We start from the raw sequence: 27,621 nt of genomic DNA, 5'->3' as shown, positions 1-27,621 counted from the left end.
GATTTCAAGGGTTTTTTCCCGTACTCTCCTCCTGAAAGTGACCGAGAAAAAGAAATGTTGGATTTGATCAACATCCTGACGGGTGTTACTGATTGGCACCCTATATTCACTCTCATTTATGTAGAAAATACCCGTCTGTTTGATATGATAACTAAAGGCGGGGAGTACAACATGCTGGGCATCACTCAATACAGACTTACCCCGCTACGATTTGCGATTTACAATTCGAAAACCAAAATGGTCCAACATCTTCTAAATCCTCCATACAGTGTCGACCCCACAACGTGCGACCATTCCGGGTTTAACGCACTTCATTTGGCGACCGTTGTCACACATGACACGAAAATCATCGACTTGCTCCTAGCGCATAGCAATGTTCAAAAGGCTAGCAAGGAAGGCAGCAACGAAGAGACTGACGATAGCACTGCCGTCGACAAAGATGCTGCTGCTGGGGTGCTGACTGCTCAAAAAGCAAAAGGAACGGGCAATGTCAACATTCCAAATGATCTAGGATGGACTGCACTTCACTTTGCCGCCATAACATCCAATGCAATCATTGCCGAGCATTTGATCGAAAAGGGCGCCGATCTTCATTGTCGAGACAATGCTGGCCGTACTCCACTTCACGTGGCTGCATTCAGTGCAAAGGACATGAAAATCATCGACGTATTACTAAAGAATATTCGAGATGAAAAGATTAACCAGTACAAAGAGGACACGACGCTTTTATATCACGCCTACTGTAACAAGCAGCACAAATTGGGAGAGGAAATTGTCGATCGGCTGAACCAAAAAGGAATTGCACGCATTCAGGTACTCCAAAATCCCAAAGTTTTAGACGAGCTGAATGCGATCAAACAAAGTTTGTCCAACGAGAACGGGCCGGCCCGTGCTCGGCCATCAGCAAAAGTGGCCAATCTGTTAAAAAGGATAGAAGCCGATATGGCAAAAACCAACCGTGGCCAACATCAGCCCAACCCGCACAATCAATCAATCTATGACAAGATTAGAGAAATGCAGGCAATGAAGGCTGAAGTCGGTAGCATTGCACACACCATCGGCGACGATTCAATCAAAACGGAGGATAAAGTCGGCCAGGTGTCTCAAACTATTCTATATCTGAGAATCGTGGATTCGGACGTGGAAAAGGTTCGTTGCCTATTCAAAGAATTTGGAGCAGATTTCATCAGCAAAGGGACGTGGGGAGAAATGGGAGCGAATGCGCTTCATTTGGCATCATTTTATGCAAAGACGACCGATCTGATCGAATTCATTCGGGAAACGGGAAAATTCGACATCAACGGAACCGACAACAATGGAGACACTCCTCTCCATTATGCAATTAGAGGATCTAATAATGCTGCAATAAATGCTCGTCACCTGATTGGAAAAAGAGCCGATCCCACCCTAGCCAACAACGAAGGGCTCACTCCATTTCACACGGCAGCGATATTTATTCGAGAACCCCACATTCTCGACTTATTTCTCGAGGGGTTGTCAACTCAAAAAAATCCTCGTACACCCTCGGATTTTTTCAAAAAAATCCTCGTACACCCTCGGATTTTTTCAAAAAAATCCTCGTACACCCTCGGATTTTTTCAAAAAAATCCCTAAAAAATCCCCAAAATCCCAAAAATCAAAAAAATCAAAAAATCAAAAAAATCCCAAAAATCCCAAAATTCCAAGAATTTTGGTTTAATAAATCGACAAAATTTTACAAGAATCGATTTTTTTCGTTATCGATATTGGATGTCTTGTGATTGTACCTACCCCCTAGGTAAACATTTTGTTACCCCCAATGCATATCTATGTTCTGAACTCAATGCTCATGGGTTAATTATGTTAATAGTCAGGCTAGGAAAAGACAACACACCACAGCTGTTCAAACCTTGGTTTTTTTCTAGTCAGCCATGCGAGTCATATTTCAAGGCTTGTCGCTCTTTTTCACCGGTTGGGAGCACCCAATTGACGTTTACATTGCTCGATTTTTTAATTCACCGATGTAGGAAGGCTGATGCCCACATTCGTTTAACATCCCTCGGTTCAGCTGATAACATTGTGTATCCGAGGCATATTAAAAACCAAGAACGTTATGGCAGCCTGTCGGAGGAAACATACCTGTGCGACACACTTCCTTCTTTGGATGAAATTAAAAATACGATGGAAAAGGCTAGGGTCGACGCCAAAATGGAATTGGAAGCACTGGGGGTTTGTTTAGGCGACTCAGATGACAAAATTTTCAATTTTGACGCGCGTTTAGCCTTTAAATTAAGCGAGTCGTTGGAAGCGCCAGCCCCTACTGATGATGACGCTTTTGAATTTGATGAATGTGAAGAAGTTGCTTGCGAAGGAGAGGATACTTTTAATTTCATTGATTCCTATGAAAAGAGTTTATTGAAATCAATTGAAGGCGCGCAGCTTACAGATTACAGTTCCTTGTTAGAAAGCAGACTGATAAAATATTGCGAAAAGGAAAAGCCAGTTCGTGATACTGACCAAGAGATTTTGTCTAGTCCTTTTATCGTAATAACAAGAGAAGATGGGGCCGTAGTAACTTTTAAAAAGCAGACAATAGTATGGCTTTGTGAAAATGGAGTTAAAAAACAGAGTAACGATCGCCTCAAAAGAGTTACTCAGAGCTCAAATTTCTTACTTGCACAAAAATTGATTATAAATTTTCCGGAAAAAAGGAAAATTCGTATTGGGGATTGGTGTATGTTTAAGAGTGATGTAACTGGTAAAGGTAAAAAAAAAGAAACAAAGAGTTTTGGTGGGACGTGTACTTTCTTTTATGTTGATGTCCGGGGGGAAAAATGAGATGAAGCAAATCATTTATAACTGGGACGGAGAGAAAAATGTGGGTGCTCAATGTGATTGGTATTGTTTTGATCATGTCAACCAGCAATTAACAGGAAGACTTATCGAGCAGCCAATGTTTGCGCACGGGTATCATTGCTGTAGTAATTATATATGTAGTTTGCCTCCCCCTGTGATAAATAATGAGTCCCAACTTTTGTTTTCTTCCGATATCAGTGTTATGGAAATGAAAAACTTAATAAAAGGATTCTGTCTTTAACTTGTTTATTACATAATTTAAAAAAATTTTGCAAAATATCTTAAAAATCCTGAAAAATCACGAAAATCTTTAAAAAGTCGAAAAAATCTTAAGAAAATCTAAAAATCCCCCAAAAAATCCAAAAAATCGTAGAAAATCTGAAAAAATCAAAAAATCTGAAAAAATCTGAAAAATCTGAAAAAATCTGAAAAAATCTGAAAAATCTGAAAAATTGATTTTTGGATTTAAGATCCGTACACCTTCGGATCGAGTTGACAACCCCTCGTTATTTCTGGCAAATGACGACAAATTTAATATCAACCACCCAAACCAATCTGGAATAACTCCCCTGCACATGGCAATCAAGCAATCCAACACAGCTACAGCGGGATTTCTTTTATCAAAAGGAGCCAACCCCAACATCGCTGATGAAAATGGATTCACTCCACTTCACGTGGCGGCCAAATATGCCAAAGACATGGACATTGTTAAATTACTCCTTAATCACAAAGACGTGGATGTCAACTGTTTAGACAATAGCGGACATAGTGCGCTGGATTGCGCAATGAGAAACGAGCACGGGCTCGGCGTAGCAATTGCAGTCAAAATGGGAAATAAAGTCGGTCGGGTCTCTCCAACTGCCCTAGATCGTGCAATCAAGGATTCGGACGTAGAAAGCGTAAGTGTCCTATTGAAAAATGGAGCAGATATCAGCGAACTGACGTGGGTGAGTCAAAAATCTAATGCACTCCATTTGGCATCATTTTGTGCAAAGGCGACCGATCTGATCGATATCGTTCTGGAAACTGGAGAATTCGACATCAACGGAGTTGACAGCGACGGAAGGACACCGCTCCATTACGCAATACTGGGATCTAATGCAATTAGTGCTCGCCGTCTGCTAGAAAAGGGAGCCGATCCCACCATACGAGCCAACGATGGCCTCACTCCATTTCACATAGCGGCGGCATTTAGTCGAGAATCCAATATTCTCGACTTATTTCTGGCGAATAACAAAGAATTCGATATTGAACACCGAAACAAATCTGGAATGACTGCCCTTCACACAGCAATCAAGCAATCCAACACAGCTACAGCAAAATTTCTTTTATCAAAAGGAGCCAACCCAAACGCTGCTGATCAAAGTGGATATACGCCACTTCACGTGGCGGCCTGTTATGCAAAAGACATGGACATTGTTAACTTACTCCTTAATCACAAAGACACGAATGTCAACTATTTAGACAACCAAGGAAACAATGCGCTACACTACGCAATGGACAACGAGCACGGCCTTGCCAAAGAAATTGCAAGTCTGTTGAGGGGGAAAATGGCCGCGAAGTCGGAAGGAAGTAGGCCTAACGAACCGAAGAAAATTGCGACATTGGTACCAGATCGCATCGAAGAAGATTCGTACATAGAAACAATTCGCTTCTTGATAGAAAACGGACAAGATATTAGCGCGTTGACATGGGGAGAATACGAAGGGAATGCGCTTCATGTGGCATCACTTAAAGCAAAGACGACGGAGCTCATCGACGTCGTTCGGGAAACTGGAAAATTCGACATCAACGGGGTTGACAGCGACGGAAACACACCTCTCCATTACGCAATACTGGGATCTAATGCAACAAGTGCTCGCTACCTGCTGGAAAAGAGAGCCGATCCCACCATAAGTGACAATAATGGCATCACTCCATTTCATCTGGCAGCGGCATTTAGTCGAGAAACCGACATTCTCGTATTATTTCTGGCGAATAACAAACAATTTGATATTGACCACCGAAATCAATCTGGGATGACTGCGCTCCACATGGCAATCAAGCATTCCAACAAAGTTACAGCAGAATTTCTTTTAACAAATGGAGCCAACCCAAACGCTGCTGATCGAAATGGACTCACCCCACTTCACGCAGCGGCCAAATATGCCAAAGACATGAATATCGTCGAGTTACTTGTAAATCACAAAGACGTGAATGTCAATTATTTGGACAATAGCGGACTTAGTGCGCTGGATTGCACACCAACCAACTTGTATGGGATCTGTAAACAAATAGCCAAGCGGTTGAGAGAAAAAGGCGAAAAGGCAACAGATGGTATCAACCAACCGGAGAGCATTCCGGCGAGGTTAAACGCAATCACAAATTCAAACGTGAAAACGAAGCATATCCTGAAAGAGAACAGATTAGATAATGCGGCATGGGGAGAAAACGGGACGAACGCACTTCACGTGGCGGCAGCTGATGCAAAGACGACGGACGTCATCGACGCCATTCTGGAAACGGGAACATTCGACATAAACGGAGTTGACAGCGATGGAGACACTCCGCTCCATTACGCAATCATGGGATCTAATTCTGCAAGAAATGCCCCTCACTTGATTCGATTGGGAGCCGATCCCAACTTTGCCAATAAAACCAGAGTCACTCCACTACATTTGGCGGCCAAAAATGAAGAGACGACGGAACTCATCGACATCATTCTGGAAACTGGACAATGCAACATCAACACAGCCGAGGTAGCCTACTAAACTAGCCGACAAACAGGGGCCCACGCTGATAATAATTAATTGAATTAATTTTACTAATACTACTAATTGATTTTTATATAGGCTATCGTGGCTGTGAACCCAGTTGACAACGACGGAAGGACACCACTCCATTACGCAATAAAGAGACCCGACCCGGTTACAATCAATGCTCGTCGTCTAATTAAAATGGGAGCCGACCCTAACATCGCTGACAAGAACGGAGTCACCCCTCTGCACATGGCGGCGAGAAACGCAGAATCGATGGACCTCATCGAACTACTCCTCAATACTGAAGCAGTGGACGTCAATTGTGTCGACAATCAAGGACGCATTCCTCTCGCATGTGCTAGGGACAACAAACACGGACTAGGCCAGAGGATTATCGCCCGACTGAAGGAATCTGGCGCAAAAGAATAGTAAGATAATATCCATTTTTCATTCTACCTTCTCCCAACCCCTAAAAGAAAATCTTGCAAAACAATGATGCCAGGAGTAGCAGCAGTAAAAATAATTACAATAAAATGACTTGATTATCTCATTCCTACTGATATAGTCATTACGGTTTGAGCACCTTTAAATGCAAACGTTACATTTTCAATCGTTATTATTGGCTTCTCTCCCTGTTGGCCAATGTTCTTTAGACGAACTGGGGTATATCTAGTGTATAGAAACTAGTGTATAGAAACTTGTCAATAAAGTTGTGACGCGCTAATGGCGTCACAGAATATTTCCTAGTGTAGTACTACTGTATAGGCTAATAAGACACTGGACAAAGGCAGTTGCGGTGTGATGTGTTAGAATCAATCTCACATTTTCCTTTTCTTCCGCACACAGACACCTCCTTTATTGGCGCCTCATTCGACAGCAGGAGTACAGGGCACAATCCGGAGGGACGCCGGCAGAACATTTCCTGGATCCAATAGACTTCGTTAATTGTAGTGAAATGGATAGTTTTAGATCTAGTTTAAAATCCTGTTGTTTTTGGTGTGGGACTACATAACTGTTATTTTAATTTTCTCAATTTCAACAGCTTTAAATACTATATGCAATATCCATCAAGAATGAACAGCATTCGCGTATACAATTAAATATAATCTTTGATTTAAAGTAGTTTAAAATTAATCGTCTTATCTATCCGTTATAGTGTTGGTTTGGGCCTTATTTCCATAGAACACTGTAATGTGAATACAGTGCTTAACGCAGACTTAACATGTAATATATTCAAAATACAATTGTCCTGAATGTTATGGAACGCCATAGGGACACAAAATTAACTGCTCCAAAGTTAGCATTAATTTAGTGCTCTCCAAAAATAAGTGCTCAAAATTTAGTGAGACCCCTGAGCCTATTGGGCAGCATGCGGATTTCCTACAGCAAATCATTTCACATTTCATTTCATTTTCACACCAAATCATTTCCACCAACTTTCTTCATACAATTTTTTGTTACCGAGTTTCTACGGAGTACCTTTTCTATTTCAGCAATTTCAAATCAACGATCGTGATTTCATATGTCTGGCAAGTTGGCTCTGTTCTAGGGTTGTAACCCGGTCGATGAGAACACTAGTTAAAAGCCCGGGTTGAGAAAAATAAACGGGACGGGCCGACCCAAATAAGTGGCGCCATCTAGTTGTCACACAAAGAGACTTAATTCAAATGCTGAACTAAGGATATGCGAAACTGAACAGCTAAAAAACATGATAGACGTAAAATCCGTTAAGTTAAGCATTAAGCATTAATATAAATTCTTCGCAGTGTTCGCTAGAAGCACTGAGACACTAAAGTAGCTAGTTCACTACATTTTCCAGCACACCATGCGATAAAAATTGAACAGATAACTAACCTGACGTTTTCGCCAGAATTTGAACAGTGAAACAACTTCTAATGCAAGATGTTTAGAAATTACATTGAACCACTATATCACCGAAATATAAATCCATTTAAGTCTGCGAATTTTTCGGTATCATATTGTATTATTAAACAATGCATCGAAAGGAAACGAATCATCACTAAAACGAGTAAAACAAAAGATTTTGAAAGCACAGAGTACTTGTTCATAGAATGAAAACATCACTCGATTGTGATAGGGGCTGGGCCGGCAACACGTTGGTTTACCAACAGGCACAACTCCGGATGATTTTTGATGACCTCCAACCATTCCGACTTGTAACAAAGCTCACGAAAATTGTCAGTTACAAATTTCATGACGATATCCAAGAGTTTCGTGATCGCTTTCGAATGAGACCAAATCAACAAGTCGATGGCGTTTTCGATTTTCAATTGTCGCTGCAGCAATGCCTGGACACATTCACGTTGAAGCGACACGACTTTATACTTTTCGGCAGCTTCGTAGAGCGACTGCGTCATGCTCTCTCTTTCGAGTTTCGGCGCTTTCCCGGTGTAGAGATAGATGAGGAACTGGCGAAATACTTTTGTTCCAATGTCTTCGATGGTCACTTTGCGCGCCTGTGACTCCCGCCCCGATTTTGACTGGAACATTGACTGAAACACGGGGCTACCGGCCGAAAGTATTAGGACGTGAGCACCGATTGTCTTGCCGTTGCTGAAATGAAATGCCACATCGCATAAATGTTGTTTGAAAAACAATTCAGAAATATCGTTGAATGAGTTGGACGCCGTTTGATTTTCAACAATGGTCGCATTTGTGAAGTCCATCCAAATTGTAAGGAATTCTTGCATACTTTTGCAGTATTTCACAGCTTGCCAGTTGTCAGCCATCTTCAACAACAGTGATTCTTTGCCTCTGGGACACGTACTACTTACCCAAACATATGTTGGGGTAAGCTTAGGGTTGTCTACTGTTTTTGACCAGGTAGATGAATCGTAAGACAACATTTCTGCTGGTGATTTCACCTGCTTATACAAAAATCATGTTTTAAATGTAAGTCAATAAAGAACCGAATAGTTAATGTTACCACTTACATCACTGGAGTTTTTGTCACTTCTGGATTCCTGAACAGTTATATCATATTTATACTTCAATGTTTCAGCAGGGGATTTTGAAAGATGGCAACTGATGGTGTAACTTAGTTCTGAAAAGGACCCACGTAACTGAAAAGTCTCCTTGTACATTCCCATGTCCTTAATCATAGCTTCACTAAACACCCAATTTATGCGAAACAACCGAGGTCTCACTTCCTGTACAATGATCTCTGACATCTTGTTGTGTTGCAGACAAAATCGCAGTGAGTGGAGTCTACGTGTGGCGGAGAAATATTCGAGCCTAGATTTGTTGAGGTACGTAAATTTTCACAATATGTCACACGTATCAAGTTATTTTACTTACTTCCGAGAAAAATAGAATTTCTATTGATATTTGGAATTGAAAACAAACTTTATTTTGAAAGCTCATGCAAGCGCATGCAACAAGACATTAGCAGACAAACAACTGTTGAATCATATAACTGCCGCCAGGGGTTCTAGATCTACCGTCGTCCGTGAAATTTGAAAAATCTTTCTGGCGGAATTGACTGTGATTGTATTGATTAGACTTGAACAACATCGTTTAACTTGATTAGACATGAATAAAAGCGTTTAATTGGTTTCACTTTTAAACTTACAGTGAATCATTTTCTCTGAATCTTTATCAATGGTCATCGCATATACGGACAAATGGCTGAAGCGCAGGGAATCAACATAAGAACGAGATTTTCGAGACTCATACACAACACATGGCATCGCATCCAGGAATAGTCTTGCACACACACAGTAACACAGAAAGAATACTATTCAATAAGGTTATTTACTTTAGAGATTTCAATGAATTTAGTTGGTTAAGGTTCCAAATCTTCTTTCGGAGGGTTATTTTGAAATAACGGCAATCTTGGCAGGAAGTGAACTTTCTTGCGTTTGGAAATTTAGACGGTGGAGGTTGTAGTAAACGCTTACAAGAGTAAGAACGCCACACATCATTGTCTTCATAACCTTCGTTAAATTCAACCTGTTTCAATTTCTCGAGGACATTTTTTGAATCAACAGTAACTCCACCACAAACTTTCATTTCATCAAAAACTTTGATAACATTTCTCAGCATAGTAATCGATGTTATTAAAGATGGCAAAAGTTCATTGTTTTGTGGGACTACCACTTTTTTCAGTTTATAGGAAACAATTCCGTTACACAACTCCAAATATCTCTCAACTTCTAATATTCCTTGCTGATCTTTCTCTAATTTGAAGATGTGAAATTCGTCGTTTTGCTTGGTATACGACCAATTACTTGGAAATGTAAGTTTGCCAATTTCCGTTTCCCAATCAATGTGCTCAGTAGGTGTTGGTGGCATGTCTTGAGCATTATCTGCAGCTTTTTCACTAACAGTCGTTGTCACAATAGTAACTGTTTTTCCTTCAGGCTGCATGCTAACTTTAATTTCCTTAGAGAAAGGTTCCTTGATATCATCCAGTTTCTTTTTTCTTCCACTGCTTTCGACTTTAGTCATGTGAGACCGGCAATCTTAAAGAGTAACAATTTACATTTTTTTGAGTGGATATTGTAATAACACATAAACAAATAAACAATACTAACTTGGAAATATTTTTGGAATTGCCTCAGGTTTAAGTCTCCAATTTTTATGTTCCTGGAATATTTTTTCTCCTCCAACATGCAGAAAATACCCTTTGATTATATCACATTCTGAAAAATGATGAGCACACACCCGCGACTTAGCACTGACTACGTAATTTTTCCTTGGAATGAATTTCATCCATTTTTTTTGCATTTTCGGGTCTTTTGTACTGAACATTGCAATTTTTTCGGTAACAATTCCCTTTCTTTGATAACCGGAAGTGCACATTGGAACGCAGCACGTATTTGGCATTTTTTAAAAATAATGTTGAAAAACAAAAACCTATTAGCTATTGTAAGAAAATTTCAAATGACAGCCTTAAGCCTTTGTCTGCTTGGTTTCCATGGTTTCTTCTTTCTTGTAGAGTAGTTCAAGAATCTAGCAAACCAGAAACAGCTGTTACTGAAAAACCGCAAAGCGAAACATTAATTTAAAAAAAATATTGTATAATTAAAAACATGTCATTGGACTTACAAATGAAATGTATTTTTAGAGGTAGGAATTTTGGATAATAAAAAAATAGATTATGATTAAATTTCATTTTCTATTTAACGATATTGAAATTACGATCCAATCCAAAAAATTACCCATTCAAAGTCGCCTACTTACTTTGACGTCCTGAGATCGAGCTCATCGTGGTAGAGGTTCTATACTTTTATGTCGTTGCACCCTTGTAAATTTACAATTATAAATGAAGTTGTCCATTATCCGAATTCCAAAACAAATAATCAAGTCAGCATTTTTTTTTTATTTGCTTAAGCCAACAAACACGATAATGGAAAAAAAAACTGAAACTAGTTTTGATGAATGTATTTTGCGGACAAAAGCTGTGGACAAAAATGTAGTTAGTGTGTTTAAGGAGATAGCATTTTCCCAATGCAACTGTGGAACTCAGCGAATGCGAGAAAGAAAAAGAAACTTCTTGTTCACTCAATGTTTAATCATCATCGGCGTCTTGTGCACCAGCATCACGTGCTTTCGGACCACCTGCTCTCTTCGCCATGATGATTTGATCGACACGAAGAACAGTGCAAGCTGCCGCAGTGGCGTACTTCATGCCCCAATATTTAGCCGCAAACAGGTCGACTACACCGGATTCAACAGCATCAATCAAACCGCCTTGATCCTAAATAAACCAATTAGCAACACAATTTATCATATCGAAATGAGACTTAAATTGCCAAAAATTGATGAAAGAAAACTTACGTCGACACAGATGCCAGTAGTAGCTTTGCCTTCCTGATGGGCAGCCAACAAAGCGGCCACTGTCTCGGTCGTCTTGAGTCCCGCGTTATCGGATAAGATGCGTGGGAAAGTCTCCAAAGCTTGTGCGAACCTTTGGATGGCGTACTGGTCCAATCCAGGGCATTTTTCGGCAAACTGGTTAATTTGCCTGGCTAGTTCAACTTCCACCGCTCCAGCTCCAGGTACAAGTCGACCGTCTCTAGACAAGACCTTGAAGTTGTTGATTCCATCATCAATCGCTCGCTCAATGTCGTCGAGGAAGTTGTCGGTAGCACCACGAACAATAATGGTGGCGATGCGAGACTCTTTCTCGTCTTGACGGAAGATGACGACTGCGGTGTCTCCAAACTCATCAGTGTAGATATGATCAGCGTAACCAACTTCCTCGGCCGATGGAGGGGTCTTGAGTCAAAAGAGATAGATGAATACGATGAATTAAATGAATTAAAAATATTAATTTACCAAACGTGGAAGGGCAGTCGCGTTGATGGCTTTGCATAGTCGACGAAGATCAAATTTGGACTGAAGGCGGACACCCATAATACCGTATTTGTTGAGGTAATGCAGACAGAGATCACCAATCTTGCCACCGGAGACGATGACTTTAACGCCAGATGCTGCGATGGCAGCGATTTCTTTTTCCAGCATATTCTCCTCGCCACGAGAGAAATCAATCAACTCCTTGGAAGATTGGATCAAAACTGTTCCTTTGGTCTCAGTCTGGACAGAGTCGATGGGGCAAGTGTAGACGGCAATTTTGGCTTTCTCAGCTCGAGTAATGTCTCCTTCTACTTGACGCTTGAAAACCATTCCCTGTACGACTTGCGATTGATACAAGCTTCCACCAAGGATTTTGGAAACCCTCACGTTGTCAACGTTGAATGTCGTTTTCTTGTCCGGCAGGATTGAAACTGCGTTAAGAATTTATAGATTATTACAATTTGAAAGGAATAATTCTTTTACATTTACGTACCACAAGCTTCAGTGATGAGCGGAGTCAGGAAAGACTCGTTACCATATTGCTTGGACATGATAGCGGCTGTAATGGCTTTTGTAATGACATCCGAATCTTGAACATTCTCAACAGTCTGGCACACCAAATTAGGCAAAATTTCTAAGGCCTTTTCTAAAGCTTTCTCATAGCCTTCAGCGATTTCATTTGGAGTCAGACCCATGCGAATAAGAGCTTCAGCCTGTTCCAGCAGGGCACCAGCCAAGATGATGACAAAATTTGTTCCATCACCAACTTCTTGTTCTTGCATTTGAGAACCAAGAATCATCATCTTGGCAGCAGGGTGTTCCACCTAAACCAGTTGGAATGTTTAGAAAAAGATTCTATTATAAAAAAACACAAAATATTCTTACGTCAAGCTCCCTAATGATTGTGGCTGCATCATTTGTAACAAAGAGTTTTCCCAAGTGATTGATAACCATTTTGTTCATGCCAATGGGACCATAAGCTGTTTGCACAGTTTCTGCTAGCTGCTTACAAGCACTGATGTTCCTGATGACAGCCTCTTCTAGACCTTGAAACATCTGTTGGGAAGAATTCAGGGTTTTTCATTACCAAATTAAGATTATAACGAAAATAAACGAAAAGATGTCTGGGAAACAATTCCATCAGCTTTACTTAGTTCCCACAGTCAGGCATTCTAAGATAAATGTTTCCTTCCATCGCTTAATAAAGCAAAGTTCAAAAACTCATTTTTTGACACACGTCGGGCACCACCAAGACGACCAGTCACGAGAAACGTCAGTTGAATCGGTAAAGTGTATAAATTGTTCTTACCCGCGAGCCCTCTTTCATCATTTGCTGGAAACCGGGTGGTTTAGGTACGTGCATCGCCATTTTTGAGAATTAAAGTTTCCAGCGACTTGATTTAAAGGAAATAATTAAAGAGACGTTGAATCAAGGAGTTGCCCTGTCGAAGCAACGTGCAGATTCACACCGGGTGACAATGGCTTCGTCTGAATGGTATGATTCAACAACGTTGACTAATATTCAACCAGATTTCCCATGCTTTTAAAAAGAATTCAAGAAAAATATACATTTTATTCCTGTCCAAGATTATTATCTAAATTTTAAATAGAAAATTATTATTTAAAATAATTTTTTCATTAACCTTCTTATTTGTTTTTACAATTTCGTGACTGGCAAGAAAATAAAGAAATTTCGAGAAAACCGTAGCAGAAGACATCTGGGAAACGTCAGTCTCAGTCAGCTGATCACATCAATGAAAACAAAATAAACATATTTTTGCATTGCTAATAATTTTCACAAATTGAAAAATATTAAGACACCTTGGAGAAATTTGCGGTATACTTTTTGTTGTGGAAAATCCTATGTATTTGAAAGGAATTTAACAAATGTTATTGCAACAGGCGCTAATACCAAGAATCTGTATAAAATGACGGATAACAATCCCTTCCTCGCATTATTCAGCAAAGAAGTTGGAAACCCTAACGTAACGTCGGTTTCAGATGCACCAAGACAAGATTGTCACAATATTCCTAAGCAAGATAATGGCAGGTTCAATGAATTTGCTGAAAATGTGTTTAGGCTCACACTCAAACCTCAGCAAATGAAAAATTCCACATTATTCTATATGAAGGACTTGTCCAAAGCCTTAAATCAAGAATGTTTCGATCAGACAGCACTGGACCAAGCTGTTCTAGAGTATGCCGTTGGACTGCAAAATTCGTTGGTTAATTATCTATTCCAGTGTTATGAGCGCTCCCTTACCCATGGTGATGAGCCAGAGATTCATGATGTAAGAAAAACCATCTTTTCCAACCTGGACTTGGCATTTTCTCAACCAGAATTGTTTCCTGAGCAAAATTTGCATGAAGATTTTCTTCAACTCCTCACCTTCTCCTCTGAAGACACCTCTACGTTTCTAGACAGTTTTGTACAACACCTTCTAGCACCCGAAAATCCTGCCAGTGTTACAGAGGTGTTTTTACCTTTATTTGCCAGCTTAAAAACCAAGCTGAGCAACATGCACCTGCTAATGGGAAATCAAAGTGAATTGGACGCCATGATGGTCTTGAGCAAACAACCGACGCTGGCGAAAGACATGGTTTCTATTTCAATTTTGAATGAAAATATCATAGGCAAAGTAGGTAAGCAATGCGAGCAAACTCTACTGGGTTCCCTCTTCTTGTGCTCCTGCATTCCACGCGTCCCCGGAACGCCTTCCGACTTTTTCGACCGACCTTCAAGATCACCGCCCGGTGTTCACGCCACCACCGAAGGAAACATTTGGTCTGCCTCTGAGCGCATCATGGACAAAGTTTATAAAATATTCTATAACTTGTTTAAATCTTCACCGGAAGTTCAAAATCTCACCCGAAAATGGCTGGGTAATTTTAACCTTTTAATAGAAAACCAAACAGAAGGAGATCATTTTATTTTGTCTATATTCTAGGGCAAGTATTGGAGTTGAACAAAGCTCGTGGGCAAATGTGGGCCCAGCATGATATGACAGCACAGGTCCACTGCGTTTCCGACGGATTCATGACCAATTTAGGTGCTGTGCTCCTTCAGCTCTGCCGGCCATTCTGTTCTATTGACGACCCGAAATCTTGCGATCGTCTCAGTAAAATTGACGCAACATTTTGTGCCGCCAAAGAGACCAAAGAAAATGGCGTGCACATTGCCGATCTGCACAAGGAAACGTGCCTCATTACGCAGGAGAACCGACCTGCAGCCAAAAGCCTTCCTTATTCATTTTCCACCGAGCTGTTTTACATGACCCACCGGGCCCTGGAGTTGGGCGCTAAAGCTGTTCACAGTCAAATGCTGCAGATGAGCCAGAATTTCAATCGCCTTCAAAGAGCTTACCAAGACGCAGAACAAAGTGGCCAAACTCCCGTAGCCCAGCAGATCCAAGAACGAATGGATGTCATGATGTCCAGCTACCTTTGTTTTAAGGTGAAATTGAACCTTTTTCTTTAAAATATAGTCGTTGGTCTGATTTAATTTTGTTACAGGCGGTTTTGTTAGTACCTGAATGGTTGAAAATGCAGTTCGAGTTTATCATGGCCACATCCAAGTGGCTATGTGGTACAGCGTTGGGTGTCCATCCGTCAAACGTGACGTCTTGTGACGTAAACAAGGAGCACTCGTCGGAATTTTTGACCTGCATTCCAGAATTTTGTTTGTCCAACGTCATGGACTTTGTTGTCTTTGTCAACCGCTTCTCTCCTGGCATGCTGGATCGAGGCCAACTGGATGATTTGCTGACTTTGATTGTAGTTTTCATGGGATCGCCAAACAGGCTTAAAAATCCGCACATGAGAGCCGGAATGGCTGAAATGCTGGACGGTTTAATGCCGCCGGATCGAGGCCATGCTGCTCCGCCCAGTTCGAGGACGGCTCTCTTCGTGAAACATCCCCGTGCCAACGATGTTGTCGGCACTCTTCTTCACGTTTTCGCTAGTATTGAAATGACTGGCCAAGGAGTGGCTTTCGAACAGAAATTCAACTACAGGAGGCCCATGTACGCGGCCATGAAATTCCTCTGGAGTTTGAAACTTCATCAACGACAGTTCAAGTAATTCCATCTCCTTTTCAATAATTCAATTAACATAATGAATTTATTTTTCGCAGGGTGCTGGCAGCGGAAGCGGAAGCCAACATGGAAGCCGCCCAGCCGCCCTTGTTCCTTCAGTTTGTCAATCTCCTCATCAACGACGCCATTTATTTGCTGGACGAAGGACTGTCGTACATGGCCCAGCTGAAAGAGCAACAACAGCAGAGGGAAGACGGTTCATGGCCAAATGTTCCAGCAGGTCCCCAGCGCCATCAAAGGGAGGCCACCTATCAGCACATAACGATGCTGGCCAGATTCCACAATTTGATGGGTCGCGAAACGATCCGCATTCTAGAAATGATGACGACGGAAATCAAGGGAGTCTTTGTCCATTCAACAATGGTCGACAGGGTAGCCTCAATGCTCAACTACTTCCTCTTGCACTTGGTGGGACCTAAAAAACGGGACTTTAAGGTAACGTAACTTCTTTTAAAATTGAAATTCTGACTAATTTTCTTTTTCTTATAGGTCAAAGACGTTGGTGATTACGAGTTCGATCCTGCCGAATTAGTTTCATGCATTTGTCAGATTTATTGCCATTTGAGCTCGGTCGATGTGTTTTGCACGGCCGTTTCACAAGACGGACGCTCGTATAGTCCACAGCTGTTTGGATTGGCTGAGGATGTGCTCAGCAGGATCGGTCGAGGGGCCCTGATCGGTGACTTGCAACTAGTGGCTAAAAAAGTGTCTGAACTTGCGAGCGCCAAAGCCTCGGACGAAGATTTGATCAGTTCCGCACCGGACGAGTTCCTCGACCCCATCATGTCGTCCATTATGATGAATCCAGTCATTCTCCCTTCGTCCCGAGTTACCGTCGATCGATCCACCATCGCCAGACATTTATTGAGTGATCAAAGCGATCCTTTCAACCGATCCCCTTTGACTATGGAAGACATACTACCCGACGATGAGCTGAGAGAAAAGATCCACAAGTGGATAGCAGAAATGAAGAAAAAGGCTGTCGTTCCTCCTGTTGATGAAAGAATCTGAGAATTGTTTCTTGTTTTGGTGGTTATCCATTTTTGTTTGTTGTGTGAATATTTGAAAAATCTAGTATATTGGAATCAGATTTATTTGTTTTCCGATAGGTAAATAATTCAAGTGCAGGGTATGGGGAAGGAAACAAGGCGTTCATTTTCATATGATAAGAAGGGCAGGACGTCAAACATGAATTAAAGTGTGAATAAACCTTTTTCATTATTTATGGACGAGATAGCGCTCGAGTTCACGCATCTTGTCGTTGAATTCGCGAGGCTTGATGGAAGACACCAATTGAGTGGCCAGAGCGTGTCGGAACTGTTCCAAGTCCAGGGTTGAGCCCGCTGAGGCATTGAGCAAAGTTGTGGTTAAATCGCGCCAAACGCTATTGTGTCCACTGGAGAGAAAACGGTGCAATTGTCAATAAACATTTCAACATTAACAAAGGAAAAAATTTACCGTTTCAAGGTGGGCACTTTCCACTGAGCTTCTGAGTAAATTATTTTGCAGTGGACTCCCATCAGCATCGTGTAAATAGAGGTGGCCAATCCATAATAGTCCAACTGCAAATTAAAAGTTATAAAATGAAGTTCAATGTAAAACTAATGCAAATTTAGGCTAAAATGTACCTGGTAACTCCACGGCTTGCCGTCCCTCATTTCTGGGCATTTATCATCTTGAAAGACGTGCATGAAAGCGGTCCTGTCGGAATACAGAGCCAGATCGATGCTACGACCGAAATCGATGAGCTTCAGGGTGCGTTTATCTTGAGCTAAAACTTCCTCGGCAGTCCAATTCTCGGATGAGTGAAGGATGGACGGCAAAGAACTCTGCAATAAAATGTTGTCCGGCTTTATGTCGGCATGCAGAATGCCACACTCGTGCATATCACTCACAATAGAGAGCAACTGCAAACTAAAGTGATACACGAGCGATTCCGGCATACTTGTGTTCTATTCATCCGAAAAAGTTGATTATTTCATTATTCTCATGCAGATTTATTTAAAATTGTTTACCTTTAATTTGTAGCTATTAATGAGATCCAACAAGGTTCCATGGGGAAGGTACTGGTTGACCAGAATACTACCGCTGTCGTAAAAATATCCGCAATTAACCGTCATCACGGAGCCGGACTGCAATAATATTTAAAAAATGTAATTACAGGGAAAATAATTAAATAAATGGAAATAAATTACGGTTGGTGAGTCGGCCAATCGACGCTGTAATTCAGATGTGATGTAATACTCCCAAACGCCGTCGGAATCTTGGACTTTGAGGACAAGACGCTGGCCTTCCTCGTTGGCTTCGTAGATTTTGGCATAAGCACCTTGGCCAATTTGCTGTTTGATGACGTACTGGTTGCCGCCTAGCTGGACGCTCGAATTGCTCCGCAACCATGGCAACCGACCGCTGACGGGGTAGAACCCGTTGCGTTGGTGAAGCGGGATGGCCAGTTGAGTGAGTTGAGTGTTGCGGTGATCCATATCAAAAGGATCGAAATGAGGCGGATAGATGCGGGCAACATCGGTACAGTGAAGGCTGCGGCCGACACTCAAGCGACTTTGATGAGCCAATCCAGTGGTTCCAGCACTGCTGCCGGAGGAGGAATAATATTCTCGAGATCTTTCATCGATGGGACTCAATCCCCTCAAAGTCCTGGACGAAGCGGCCGGAGCAGCGACTGAAACTGCGCCGCCAGTAGATTCCGCACTGGCCTGAAGTGCTCGACCTCGAGGCAAATTAAAAGTGGCTTCTTCTACAGCTGCCAGAGGTTGCTGCTGGCGAGAAGTCAGAAGCGGAGTGCTCTGGATGCGAAGGTTATTGGCAAAAGCCATGGCGGAAGGAACGGTGAAATCGACATCGTCATTCAATTGAACGCAATAATGGCGTGTCTGTTCATCCTCATCTCCGGCAAATAGAGCTCGACTGACACCAGAGGAGGCATGAGGAGGTTGGGCTACGGCTCCTGGCTCCTCCTCCTCTTCCGTGTTCATGTCTTCTTCAACAAGACCGGCAGGATCACATGGGATGTCGACAGAAGGGACCAAGATGCCACTCAGTTGTCTCTTGACGATAGGCTCCTGGACGTGAGAGGCAGGCGGGACATTCTCTTTGAAATTGTCCTCTTCCGGAATCGGATTCTCTTGACAGGTTGGCATGATGGAAACAATGGCAGACAGCGGCTTGCGAACCTTTGGCACTGACGGGGCGTGAGATACGGCGTTCTCTTGGTCGAAGGGAGCGTTCTCATCCATAATGGTGAAGCGTTTGGGTTGAACGGCCGCTTCCTCCGGTTCGGTGAACACGGCAAAAGGTTTCGGCAATGCAGATTTGGAGACGGGAGCACTTTCGTCGGGGACGTCAACCATCGAAGGATCTTTGAAAATAGAAAAAAGGGACTTTCTGGCCGGTTTGGGCTCAGTTTTCGGTTCTGGCAGGAGAACGCTGGCGTTGAACCAACTCTTGACACTTGAAAGGGCTTGTTTAGTGTTGACAGTTGGAGAGGATCCGCTCCCACCAGTTGGGCTGTTTTGTTCCACTGGACGAGGTGAGGGTGCCTTGCGTGGTGGACTAGCCACTCTTTGACGGGGCACCAACTGAATATCAAAATCCAATCCAAACAAATCAGTTTGAACCGAAATTTCGCGTGTAGTCGGTGCATCTTTCTTCGGTTCACAAGGTAGAATAGGAATAGGATCAGAACGTAGTGTAGGAATAGGATCAGATGGCAATGCAGGATTCTGCTCCGACAAAGCCAAAGCGGAGATTTGCACTTCAACTGGAGGGGCTTCTGGTACGGGCGATTGAGGAACAGTCGGTTTAGAAGCGGCTCTGGCTGCGTAATATTGAGCGCGCAACTGTTCAAAGCTCAACTCCCGACCCCCCGGATACAACGCCTCAATGTCGCAATGCCATTTTTCGTTGTGTTTGAGCGGCGGTGGTGGTGCAACAATTTTGGGAGTTTTAGCTTTAGGGGTGATGGCAGAAACATCGGATGGTGTTCGATTCTTCAAGCTCTTTTCTTTGGACCGGACGTTCAGGAGCGCGGCGGAAGAGATTGGAGTGACTGGCGTTTCCGTTTGGGCAGCAGATACAGTGGGATAACGGCCGGAGCGCTCGTAGCACTGACGCCGAATCTCTTCGAAACTGAATTCCCGGTGGCCTACCGTGATCTTATTGAGATCGCACATCAATTTGACTTTGGGGTTTTCACGCTCAAACAGCGTCTGAGGGTTCAATTTGGTTGGCGCGGCCGACTTGTCCTTTAGCGCTCCACTGAAACCGTCGGTCGCTTTGCGCTGACTAGACGGCAATGGAATGTCATCATCCACATGAACCTGAGACAGAATAAAAGGTTAAAGCAGATGGAATAATAAACGTCGATATTTAAAAATGAATAACCTGAAAGCTGGGTTGGGCGGGAATAGCCGGAACAACTTCGTTGACTACCGACTGGGCTTCAGTCCATTTGGTTGGTTTCAGCGAATTTTCCGCCTTCATCACCGACTGAATAGGAAGAGCTACTTTGGAACTGATGAGCGTTGATTGAGTCCCACCACCAGGATTGTTTTCGTCGTCTAAAATAAAGATGGGCTTGTTGTTTCCTTTGGAAACCGTCGATGCTGGTGGTAAAAGACGATTGTTTTGAAATTTCCGTACAGTTGTTCCTGAACGAATGCTTGGCGCTTTGCTTTCCGTCTCCAATTCCCCGAAGGCGTTACGGCTTGACTCATTGTTCTCGTCCAAGGGAACAGGGTTGGTCATTGTTTTGAAAAGGGCACTGGCCACTCGAGCCTGAAATGGTGAGAGGAAATTAATTAGTGAAAAGTCTAATATGAAATTTTTTGAAAGCATACTTGATAATGTTTAAAATTTTCTTCCAGTTTGATAAGAGGCTCTGCTTTATTTTGCAGACCTAGCATGTAGATTCGGGTCCCTTCTTTAAAATTGGAACATGCCTCCAATGTTTCAGCCCAATGAATATAAAAACTGGCCAATTTGTGAAAATAGCCAGCACCATAAAGCTGGTTGTACCATTCAGCATTGTTCTCAGTCAGATCCAAGTAGCGTAGATATATCTCAAGTAAGCGAGGATCAGACTGGTATTGAGTTGCGTCTCTCAGCTTTTCGAGGCACTGTTCCAGCACCATTTGCAAATCACTCTCCTTGCCCCCCTGTGGATAATTTTCTTCCACCCACTGGATGTATCGGCTCCACAGTTCAAGTGGATCTGAACCATCATAAGCCATGATGTCAAGTTCCATAGCCCTACACAATCAATGAAATTACAATTTTTGAAAACTAGTAAATGTGTTTAAAGGTCAATACTTTCGCTGTTCATTTCGTTGATGCTTGGCATGATCTTCACCGACGGTTAGGGCTGTCAACAAGCTGCCGATATTTCTTCCATGCTTTAATGGCTGAATGTTTTCTTTGCTGAGTTCCCATTCGTAATTGTCTCCCATTTTCAGTCCAATTAAAAAAAGCTAACTTATCAAGTAAAATACGTCCATGGGAGACAGAACACTAAAACACTTTGTCTACTTCTCTAGATAACCGCCAAAGCTGTTGCTTTCCTTTCAGAAAATGTAGTAGAAATTTCGAATCAAGCTTGGTCTCCCCACGTTGCCATTCCGTATCCAACAAATGTGTAATTTGTCAATATGATTTGAATAATTTGTTTAGCAGTTTATTTTTAAATAAAATTTATTTGAAAAATTTAGATATAATTAATGAAATTATTCGAGAATAATATTTTTGCTTTAAATCCGCGAAAAATAAAATTGGCATTCGCAAATTTGCTTTAAGTCGTCTGCAACTGTTTAGGTTCTCAAATCTTATTTCTTATTCGTATTTTGTGTCTAAAATTGAATTAAAAGACACGTGTGAAAATGTTGCGGTCTAAAAGAAAATACGGTCTTGTTGATCGGTTTGTAACTCGAAATTTGATAGGAAGTGAAATTAGTGATGGTATATTTTCAGACTGGTGTGAAAAGTCTTGTTCCTTGTTCAAAAAGGATTTGCTTGCTCATTATGGTTGTGTGAATGCCGTAGAGTTTTCAGACGACGGGACCATCTTTGTTTCTGGTTTTTTAATAAAAAATTTCGCCTCATAGAATTCTTTTTAACGTTTGTTTTCATTCAGGGAGTGATGATAGGAGAGTATTGCTATGGTCCATTTCAGAAGCCTTTAATAATCACCAGAAGAGCAAACCCATTACCATGGAAGCTGAACATGGTTCAAATGTATTTTGTTTAGCCATTAGTCAGGACAATCAAAGGATATTTTCGGGTGGAAATGACTTGCAGACCATAATCCATGACACCAAATTGCAAGTTTTTAATTCAACAAAACACTGAAGAATACTATAATTAATCTGTTTGTTTTCTAGAGCCAAACCTGTTGACTATTTCCTTCATGAAAAGCCTGTGTACAGCATATCCTTGCAACCTGGCAGTCAAAATATCTTTGCTACAGCGTGCGACGATGGGAAATTAAGAGTCTTTGACATGCGATGCAGCGTGTCAGCAGAGACAATCCTCGCTTCCAAGCGATCTCCTTTTCATTCAATCATGTTTCACCCAATTGAAGGCAGACTTGTGGCCTCCGCCAGTGCCAAAGACGGCCCAGAATTGTGGGATCTACGTAATCCATTAACGTATTGCATGAAACATTTTATATTTATTTGCGAGATGTATTAACTTTCTAATTAACAAGGTGCCTTCACCACTATCCCAATGAGAAAGGAGCAATGAGTGTCCGATTTAACTCGTTGGGTGACCGACTCCTTTGTCTACGAAGAAGGGAACCGCCTAAAATCTATTATCTCTACCGAGAAGGAGAAATTCAACTACGTGCCGAAGACTACAACAACGCCTGTACTATGAAAAGCTGTTGCTTTGCTGGTGACAGGGACGAGTACGCCATTTCAGGCTCGGATGACCACAATATTTACATCTGGAGAATCCCTACAACAAGCGAAGATGATGACGGTCACATTGTTCAAAATGCACACATGGTATTGAAAGGACATCGTTCCGTAGTCAATCATGTCCGATACAATTCCCTCACCTGTTCCTTGGCTTCTTGTGGAGTAGAAAAAATGATTAAGGTAATCTAAGCTCCTAGATTACGATAAACATTTGGTTTAAAATATATTTTTCTAAATTTCTAACAGATCTGGACTCCGTTTGCTTTTCCTGGATCGTCAGGAGGCCTTGACCGATCATCGGCGGAAGACCCGAAACCTCGGAAGCGGTTGAGCCGATTAACAAGAGATTGCAACGTTAGTTAACTTTTTATTTGGTCATTTTCTTTCGACTGGTGGAATTATTTCTTTTACAATTTTTTTCCTAGATGATTCTTGCTCCTAGCCCTAATTTCCGGACGACGGATGAAGACAAAAAGATGTTGGCCTTTTTCGATCTCTTAGTGGAGCGTTCCTCCTGGATCAGTTCAGGAGAAGAAGAAACGACTGATTCAGAGGACGAAGATGATGAGGATGACGAAGACGATTCTGATGATGGTGGTGATGATCACGAATACAGTACCTCGCAATCGAGTTCTCCAGCGAGTTCTGAAAATGAAGAATCGTTTGAAATCGACTCAGTCTCCACACCGTCTTCTTCCTCGTCCGAAGCAGAGGAACCAGTTGCTGGGCCTAGTGGAATTCAATTCAACAACTTGGACGAGTCCTCAAAATTAGAACTGCCGTCTCAGTTCTACACTCGTTGTTTTCCAGTAAAACTCACCTTAAAGACATCGTCGTCAGAAGATGATGATGTCGAAAGACCAACGCAAGAAAGGGATCAAGATCCAATAGTGTTTCGATCGTTAACGGAGAACAGAAAGAGACAGTTCCGCAGGAGAACCAACAGCTCGAGTTCTTCGTCTTAACAATTTTTGTAATTCGAAAAATCTTATTCCCGATTCGGTATTCTCCGTGTCTTTCATAATTGTTTGCTATGCAATTCTTAATTCTTCATAATGGCGACGTTAAATAAAGTACGATTGTTAAAAATCTAACATGCTAAATGTATTTTGATTGATACCGATGGGCCATCAATTGTAACATTTTTATTAATTTTATTCCATTTTGTTTTGTAAGTAACCAATTTTACTCATTTGTTGCAATCTGGCAATGTGCGTGATTGTAGATTGCAGACTACAATTCAGAAACCCAACAACACATTATTCAAGATTCAACAACCATGGTGCTTCAATATTCTATTCAAGTGAAAGTGAAACTGTGAGTGATTCAATCAACAATAAACAAACAAATTCAAACCGAGTTGGCTTTGATTCTTGAGTGTATGGAAGTATCGTTATTGTTTCAGCAGCATGGTGGGCAAAGGTAGGAATTTTCTTAGCTACATTTATCAAGTATACCTATTATTGTTTCTTCTGGAAAATCGATAGAGCATGTGAGCTCCGGCGTTGTCTGTTTTAAGAAAATAAAGAAATCTCGTTGAACACTAGCAAGTAGCAACTTGTATATGACGGCTTAATGGAGATCACGAGTCTCATTTGTAAAATAATTATTTTACTAGTATTTCTCTGATTTTTCTATACATTCTTTATAAAAGTAGATCACTTAAGTTATCAGCGGATTTTATTATTTTTATTTCAACTTGGAATTCATCGTACTTTATTTTTTATAATTTTTTTGTATTCGTGTTTATTTAAAGAAATATTGTCATTTCCTCCAGGGAAGAACGGAAGAGAGCCTCTCTTCCGAAAAATGCCTTTTTAGAAATTGATTCTCAGTTAAATAAACACAATAATATAGATTACATTAACATTAAAATTCATGATTAGGGGCAGGCCCAACATCAAGGAGGTATGGGTATAGGAGGTTGAATCCTGGCTACCAGCATGTGTGCTGTAACCAACTGTTCTCTAGGATTGAATTAAAAGCTCACAAAGAGGAGCATCATCGTGAAGGGTAAATATTCAACTCGATTTAAATTTTTTTTCTATTTTTAAATATTAATACTTTTTATTCAGATTTATTTGTCCTACTTGTAACAAAAATTTTGAATTCCGCCTTGGTTTTTTACGACATAAACAAATCCACGAAAGAAAGTATCAGTGTGAACAGTGTGGGTTTTCGACCCAGAATAAAATTAAACTTAAACGTCACAAAAAAAGTAAGCATCCCAAAATTCACAAATGCGGTCATTGCCCCTACCAAACCAAGAGCGATTACAAAATAAAGAGACACCAGCAGAAGCATCGTAAAAAACAAAGCAAATCATGGACGGACTGGCAAACGGAGCAGATATTGAAAAAGGTGATGGAAGAAAAAGGTATACCGGACGAGTGAATTTTATTTATTTGTAAACATGTGTGTCCTTCATCCAAATTATCCAAATTAAAACTATAAAATGATGTATAAAATACAAATATCTAAACTTGCATTTGAATAGTTGATGGAATCGAACGCCAGATGGCTTTAACATTTGTAGTGACATGTTGGTGAGGTAACACGCTTGTGAAATCGTATTCTTTTTCTTGGTATGAGTTGGGCTTTAGCAGTCTTTATTTTGCTTGCCCCTCGTGTGCGTTTACTGGGCGTTAAACATGCACGCAGCATTCTCTAACTAGCTTATTAGGAGACACCACCCCACTCGGACAGTTTGTCAATCGTTGATCGCGGATCGGGTTCGAAAGCCGTCTATTGAAATGGTAATATGTTGGTTTAAAATTGCATCATTGTTTATTTCTTGACACTTGTCTTCTAAACAGTCTCAAAATGTCAGTGTCTGTGATATTGACCCTACCCTGAAAGATGATCTTAGAAAGTTTCGCTTCAGGAAAGCGACTAACAATGCTGCCATTATAAGTAAGAAAGGAACTTGTATTTTTAGACTTTATGGAGACTTATCATATCTGTTGGTGTCTTTATTTTACAGTGAAGGTTGACAGAGAAAAACAGTTGATTTTCAAAGAAGAAGAACTGGAGGTAATAGCTTGTCTAAATTTAAAAAATTTTTTAGACCATTTAAAAAATTTAATTTCTTATCTTATTTTATCTAATATATTGATTTTATCTCTAGGATATTGATGTGGATGAGCTGAGAGAGGCTCTACCTGAACACCAGCCACGTTTTCTGGTTTACAGTTTCAAGCTTGATCATGGTGATGGTAGAATATCTTACCCTATGTGCTTCATCTTCAGCAGTCCACAAGGTATAGATTAGACCCAGCACTGTGCCATGTCATTTGTTTTGATTATTTGTGTTGGTTAGATTCAAAAACAGAGCTTCAAATGATGTATGCTGGGAGTAAACTTGAACTAGTCAAAGTGGCTGAATTAACAAAAGTCTTTGAAATACGCGAACTGGAAGAACTAACTGAAGAATGGCTTCACTCAAAGTTGCTCAAATAACAACTGAAGACACTTGAGAGATTTTTTTATTTTGTTTCAATTCATACCTGTTACACGGGACCATACTATACACCGAAACCCAATGGGAATGAAATAAACGAATTACAACACTAGAAAGAAAGAAATTGGCCGATTGGAATTAATATCAATGGAATTTAACATACTAGCATAAAACATTTTCACTTGAAGCCAAGGATATTCTTGGCGATCATTTGCAGTTCCAACGGACTCATCAAATATGCCATTCTTCGGTCACACACTTTCCCCGACACCATCGCAATCGAAGAAGTAGCACTCGGCGACTTGCGATCACTAGTTTCTTTCACTTTAGTTTTGGTCATCCATTCTGGCAAATGACGTTCCATTGTTTCACTACACTTATACGTTTAGGGTAAAAATCACGGTTTTTCGCCACTACCAGACGAAATGGAGGAAGTTGATGATGAAATGTGGTCGTTTTCATTAACCGCACCCAAACGATATGGACTGCGGTAAAATTCTTCGTTGTTCTGTGGATGATTAAGTTCCCAAGGATCGACGGCCGACTGGGGTGATAAATCCGACGCGCTCATCATACATTTCAAATCCTGAATTGACTGCTGAAGGGACCAGAGTTGATTCATCAACTGCATATCTACTTGCCTCAGTCCAGCCTATTGTGACAAACAATTTTTAAGTATTTTCCGCTTAATTTAAATCAATTTTAGTCTGCGGTTACCATCTCCTTTTTAAGAATTGATAATTTCGTGTCAAGAGTCGAAGGCTTTCTTCCGAGAGAAGTAGTAGTGGGTGGCGGAGGTGGAGGTTCACGAGGAGGTGTTCGGGGAAGAGGTCGAACCGGTTTACCAGAGTTGACTGTGGGAGTCTTAGAGGTTTCTATTCAATCAGAAAAAAAGAGATTAGAAAGATTTACTTCTAGCAAATGGTTTATTGTTTATTTTACGCTTTGGTGGACTGGCTAGATAGGGGGTTAGATTTTTCGGCACTGGAGGAAGTCCTGGAAGAGACATTTTCTAAAAAACTTCACTCTTTAAATTTCCACTCCTGGCGGCACATGGGGCACAGTTGATGAACTTGCTGGGAATTGAGCCACTTCATAATGCAATGCATGTGAAAGCAGTGAGAACATTGGCCCCAAACTGTAATATTACATGAAAAAATGTTACAACAATTTATTTAGAATATTGGATTTCAAACCAACCAAGGGGACAGTCCTCTCCAGGAAACTTGCACTCTGTACAA

At 41.2% G+C, this 27,621-nt stretch overlaps 11 protein-coding genes across 12 annotated transcripts; 6 read left to right on the top strand and 5 right to left on the bottom strand.

Annotated features, from left to right (window-relative positions):
• Positions 1 to 3,410: 3,410 nt before the first annotated feature.
• On the top strand, positions 3,411 to 5,384 carry LOC124329474 (ankyrin-1-like; the record flags this gene model as incomplete). Its single annotated transcript, XM_046788533.1, has 1 exon — positions 3,411 to 5,384. A coding segment is annotated over exon 1 (1,974 nt), but the record flags the coding sequence as incomplete, so codon positions are not given.
• LOC124328584 (ankyrin-1-like) lies at positions 5,366 to 6,737 on the top strand. Its single transcript, XM_046787437.1, has 3 exons — positions 5,366 to 5,573; positions 5,667 to 6,001; positions 6,420 to 6,737. Coding segments are annotated over exons 1-3 (510 nt in total). The 5' UTR covers positions 5,366 to 5,399; the 3' UTR covers positions 6,421 to 6,737.
• An 802-nt stretch (positions 6,738 to 7,539) lies between these two features.
• LOC124328544 (TD and POZ domain-containing protein 4-like) lies at positions 7,540 to 9,019 on the bottom strand. Of its 2 annotated transcripts, none has more exons than XM_046787375.1 (3): positions 8,892 to 9,019; positions 8,528 to 8,828; positions 7,540 to 8,461 (listed from the first exon to the last, which is right to left on the bottom strand). In XM_046787375.1, exons 2-3 carry the CDS (start codon positions 8,762 to 8,764, stop codon positions 7,655 to 7,657), a joined length of 1,044 nt encoding a protein of 347 aa, XP_046643331.1. In that variant the 5' UTR covers positions 8,765 to 8,828; positions 8,892 to 9,019; the 3' UTR covers positions 7,540 to 7,654. The 2 variants fall into 2 exon arrangements, with proteins under 2 accessions (XP_046643331.1, XP_046643332.1); XM_046787376.1 differs by having other exon boundaries at positions 7,540 to 8,458; positions 8,892 to 9,017.
• A 103-nt stretch (positions 9,020 to 9,122) lies between these two features.
• Positions 9,123 to 10,584, bottom strand: LOC124328547. The gene is made up of 2 exons (XM_046787381.1): positions 10,130 to 10,584; positions 9,123 to 10,057 (listed from the first exon to the last, which is right to left on the bottom strand). Exons 1-2 carry the CDS (start codon positions 10,419 to 10,421, stop codon positions 9,348 to 9,350), a joined length of 1,002 nt encoding a protein of 333 aa, XP_046643337.1. The 5' UTR covers positions 10,422 to 10,584; the 3' UTR covers positions 9,123 to 9,347.
• Positions 10,585 to 10,964: 380 nt separating this feature from the next.
• LOC124328512 (T-complex protein 1 subunit theta-like) lies at positions 10,965 to 13,396 on the bottom strand. Its single transcript, XM_046787314.1, has 6 exons — positions 13,204 to 13,396; positions 12,780 to 12,950; positions 12,388 to 12,718; positions 11,877 to 12,325; positions 11,376 to 11,816; positions 10,965 to 11,295 (listed from the first exon to the last, which is right to left on the bottom strand). The coding sequence occupies exons 1-6, from the start codon at positions 13,261 to 13,263 to the stop codon at positions 11,107 to 11,109; spliced, it is 1,641 nt and encodes a 546-aa protein (XP_046643270.1). The 5' UTR covers positions 13,264 to 13,396; the 3' UTR covers positions 10,965 to 11,106.
• Positions 13,397 to 13,608: 212 nt separating this feature from the next.
• Positions 13,609 to 17,341, top strand: LOC124328493 (ubiquitin conjugation factor E4 A-like). The gene is made up of 6 exons (XM_046787277.1): positions 13,609 to 13,731; positions 13,797 to 14,777; positions 14,843 to 15,348; positions 15,408 to 15,970; positions 16,027 to 16,423; positions 16,478 to 17,341. Exons 2-6 carry the CDS (start codon positions 13,823 to 13,825, stop codon positions 16,997 to 16,999), a joined length of 2,943 nt encoding a protein of 980 aa, XP_046643233.1. The 5' UTR covers positions 13,609 to 13,731; positions 13,797 to 13,822; the 3' UTR covers positions 17,000 to 17,341.
• LOC124328485 lies at positions 17,064 to 21,569 on the bottom strand. Its single transcript, XM_046787261.1, has 8 exons — positions 21,317 to 21,569; positions 20,845 to 21,256; positions 20,390 to 20,782; positions 18,184 to 20,325; positions 18,004 to 18,120; positions 17,617 to 17,940; positions 17,447 to 17,550; positions 17,064 to 17,384 (listed from the first exon to the last, which is right to left on the bottom strand). The coding sequence occupies exons 1-8, from the start codon at positions 21,451 to 21,453 to the stop codon at positions 17,207 to 17,209; spliced, it is 3,807 nt and encodes a 1,268-aa protein (XP_046643217.1). The 5' UTR covers positions 21,454 to 21,569; the 3' UTR covers positions 17,064 to 17,206.
• Positions 21,570 to 21,825: 256 nt separating this feature from the next.
• On the top strand, positions 21,826 to 23,911 carry LOC124328511 (DDB1- and CUL4-associated factor 5-like). The gene is made up of 6 exons (XM_046787313.1): positions 21,826 to 22,075; positions 22,134 to 22,320; positions 22,381 to 22,647; positions 22,707 to 23,100; positions 23,167 to 23,274; positions 23,346 to 23,911. Exons 1-6 carry the CDS (start codon positions 21,880 to 21,882, stop codon positions 23,883 to 23,885), a joined length of 1,692 nt encoding a protein of 563 aa, XP_046643269.1. The 5' UTR covers positions 21,826 to 21,879; the 3' UTR covers positions 23,886 to 23,911.
• Positions 23,912 to 24,217: 306 nt separating this feature from the next.
• LOC124328588 (gastrula zinc finger protein XlCGF44.2-like) lies at positions 24,218 to 25,406 on the top strand. The gene is made up of 3 exons (XM_046787440.1): positions 24,218 to 24,342; positions 24,807 to 24,933; positions 24,996 to 25,406. The coding sequence occupies exons 1-3, from the start codon at positions 24,330 to 24,332 to the stop codon at positions 25,312 to 25,314; spliced, it is 459 nt and encodes a 152-aa protein (XP_046643396.1). The 5' UTR covers positions 24,218 to 24,329; the 3' UTR covers positions 25,315 to 25,406.
• Positions 25,407 to 25,487: 81 nt separating this feature from the next.
• On the top strand, positions 25,488 to 26,486 carry LOC124328592 (glia maturation factor beta-like). Its single transcript, XM_046787446.1, has 5 exons — positions 25,488 to 25,676; positions 25,737 to 25,833; positions 25,904 to 25,953; positions 26,048 to 26,180; positions 26,240 to 26,486. Exons 1-5 carry the CDS (start codon positions 25,674 to 25,676, stop codon positions 26,377 to 26,379), a joined length of 423 nt encoding a protein of 140 aa, XP_046643402.1. The 5' UTR covers positions 25,488 to 25,673; the 3' UTR covers positions 26,380 to 26,486.
• On the bottom strand, positions 26,392 to 27,389 carry LOC124329473 (leucine repeat adapter protein 25-like). The gene is made up of 3 exons (XM_046788532.1): positions 27,323 to 27,389; positions 27,098 to 27,255; positions 26,392 to 27,032 (listed from the first exon to the last, which is right to left on the bottom strand). Exons 1-3 carry the CDS (start codon positions 27,387 to 27,389, stop codon positions 26,778 to 26,780), a joined length of 480 nt encoding a protein of 159 aa, XP_046644488.1. The 3' UTR covers positions 26,392 to 26,777.
• Between the last annotated feature and the right edge of the window lie 232 nt (positions 27,390 to 27,621).

Source organism: Daphnia pulicaria, chromosome 3 (assembly GCF_021234035.1).
Source record: "Daphnia pulicaria isolate SC F1-1A chromosome 3, SC_F0-13Bv2, whole genome shotgun sequence".
NCBI classification, from domain to species: domain Eukaryota; kingdom Metazoa; phylum Arthropoda; class Branchiopoda; order Diplostraca; family Daphniidae; genus Daphnia; species Daphnia pulicaria.
This window is presented reverse-complemented; position numbering and strand designations above follow the sequence as displayed.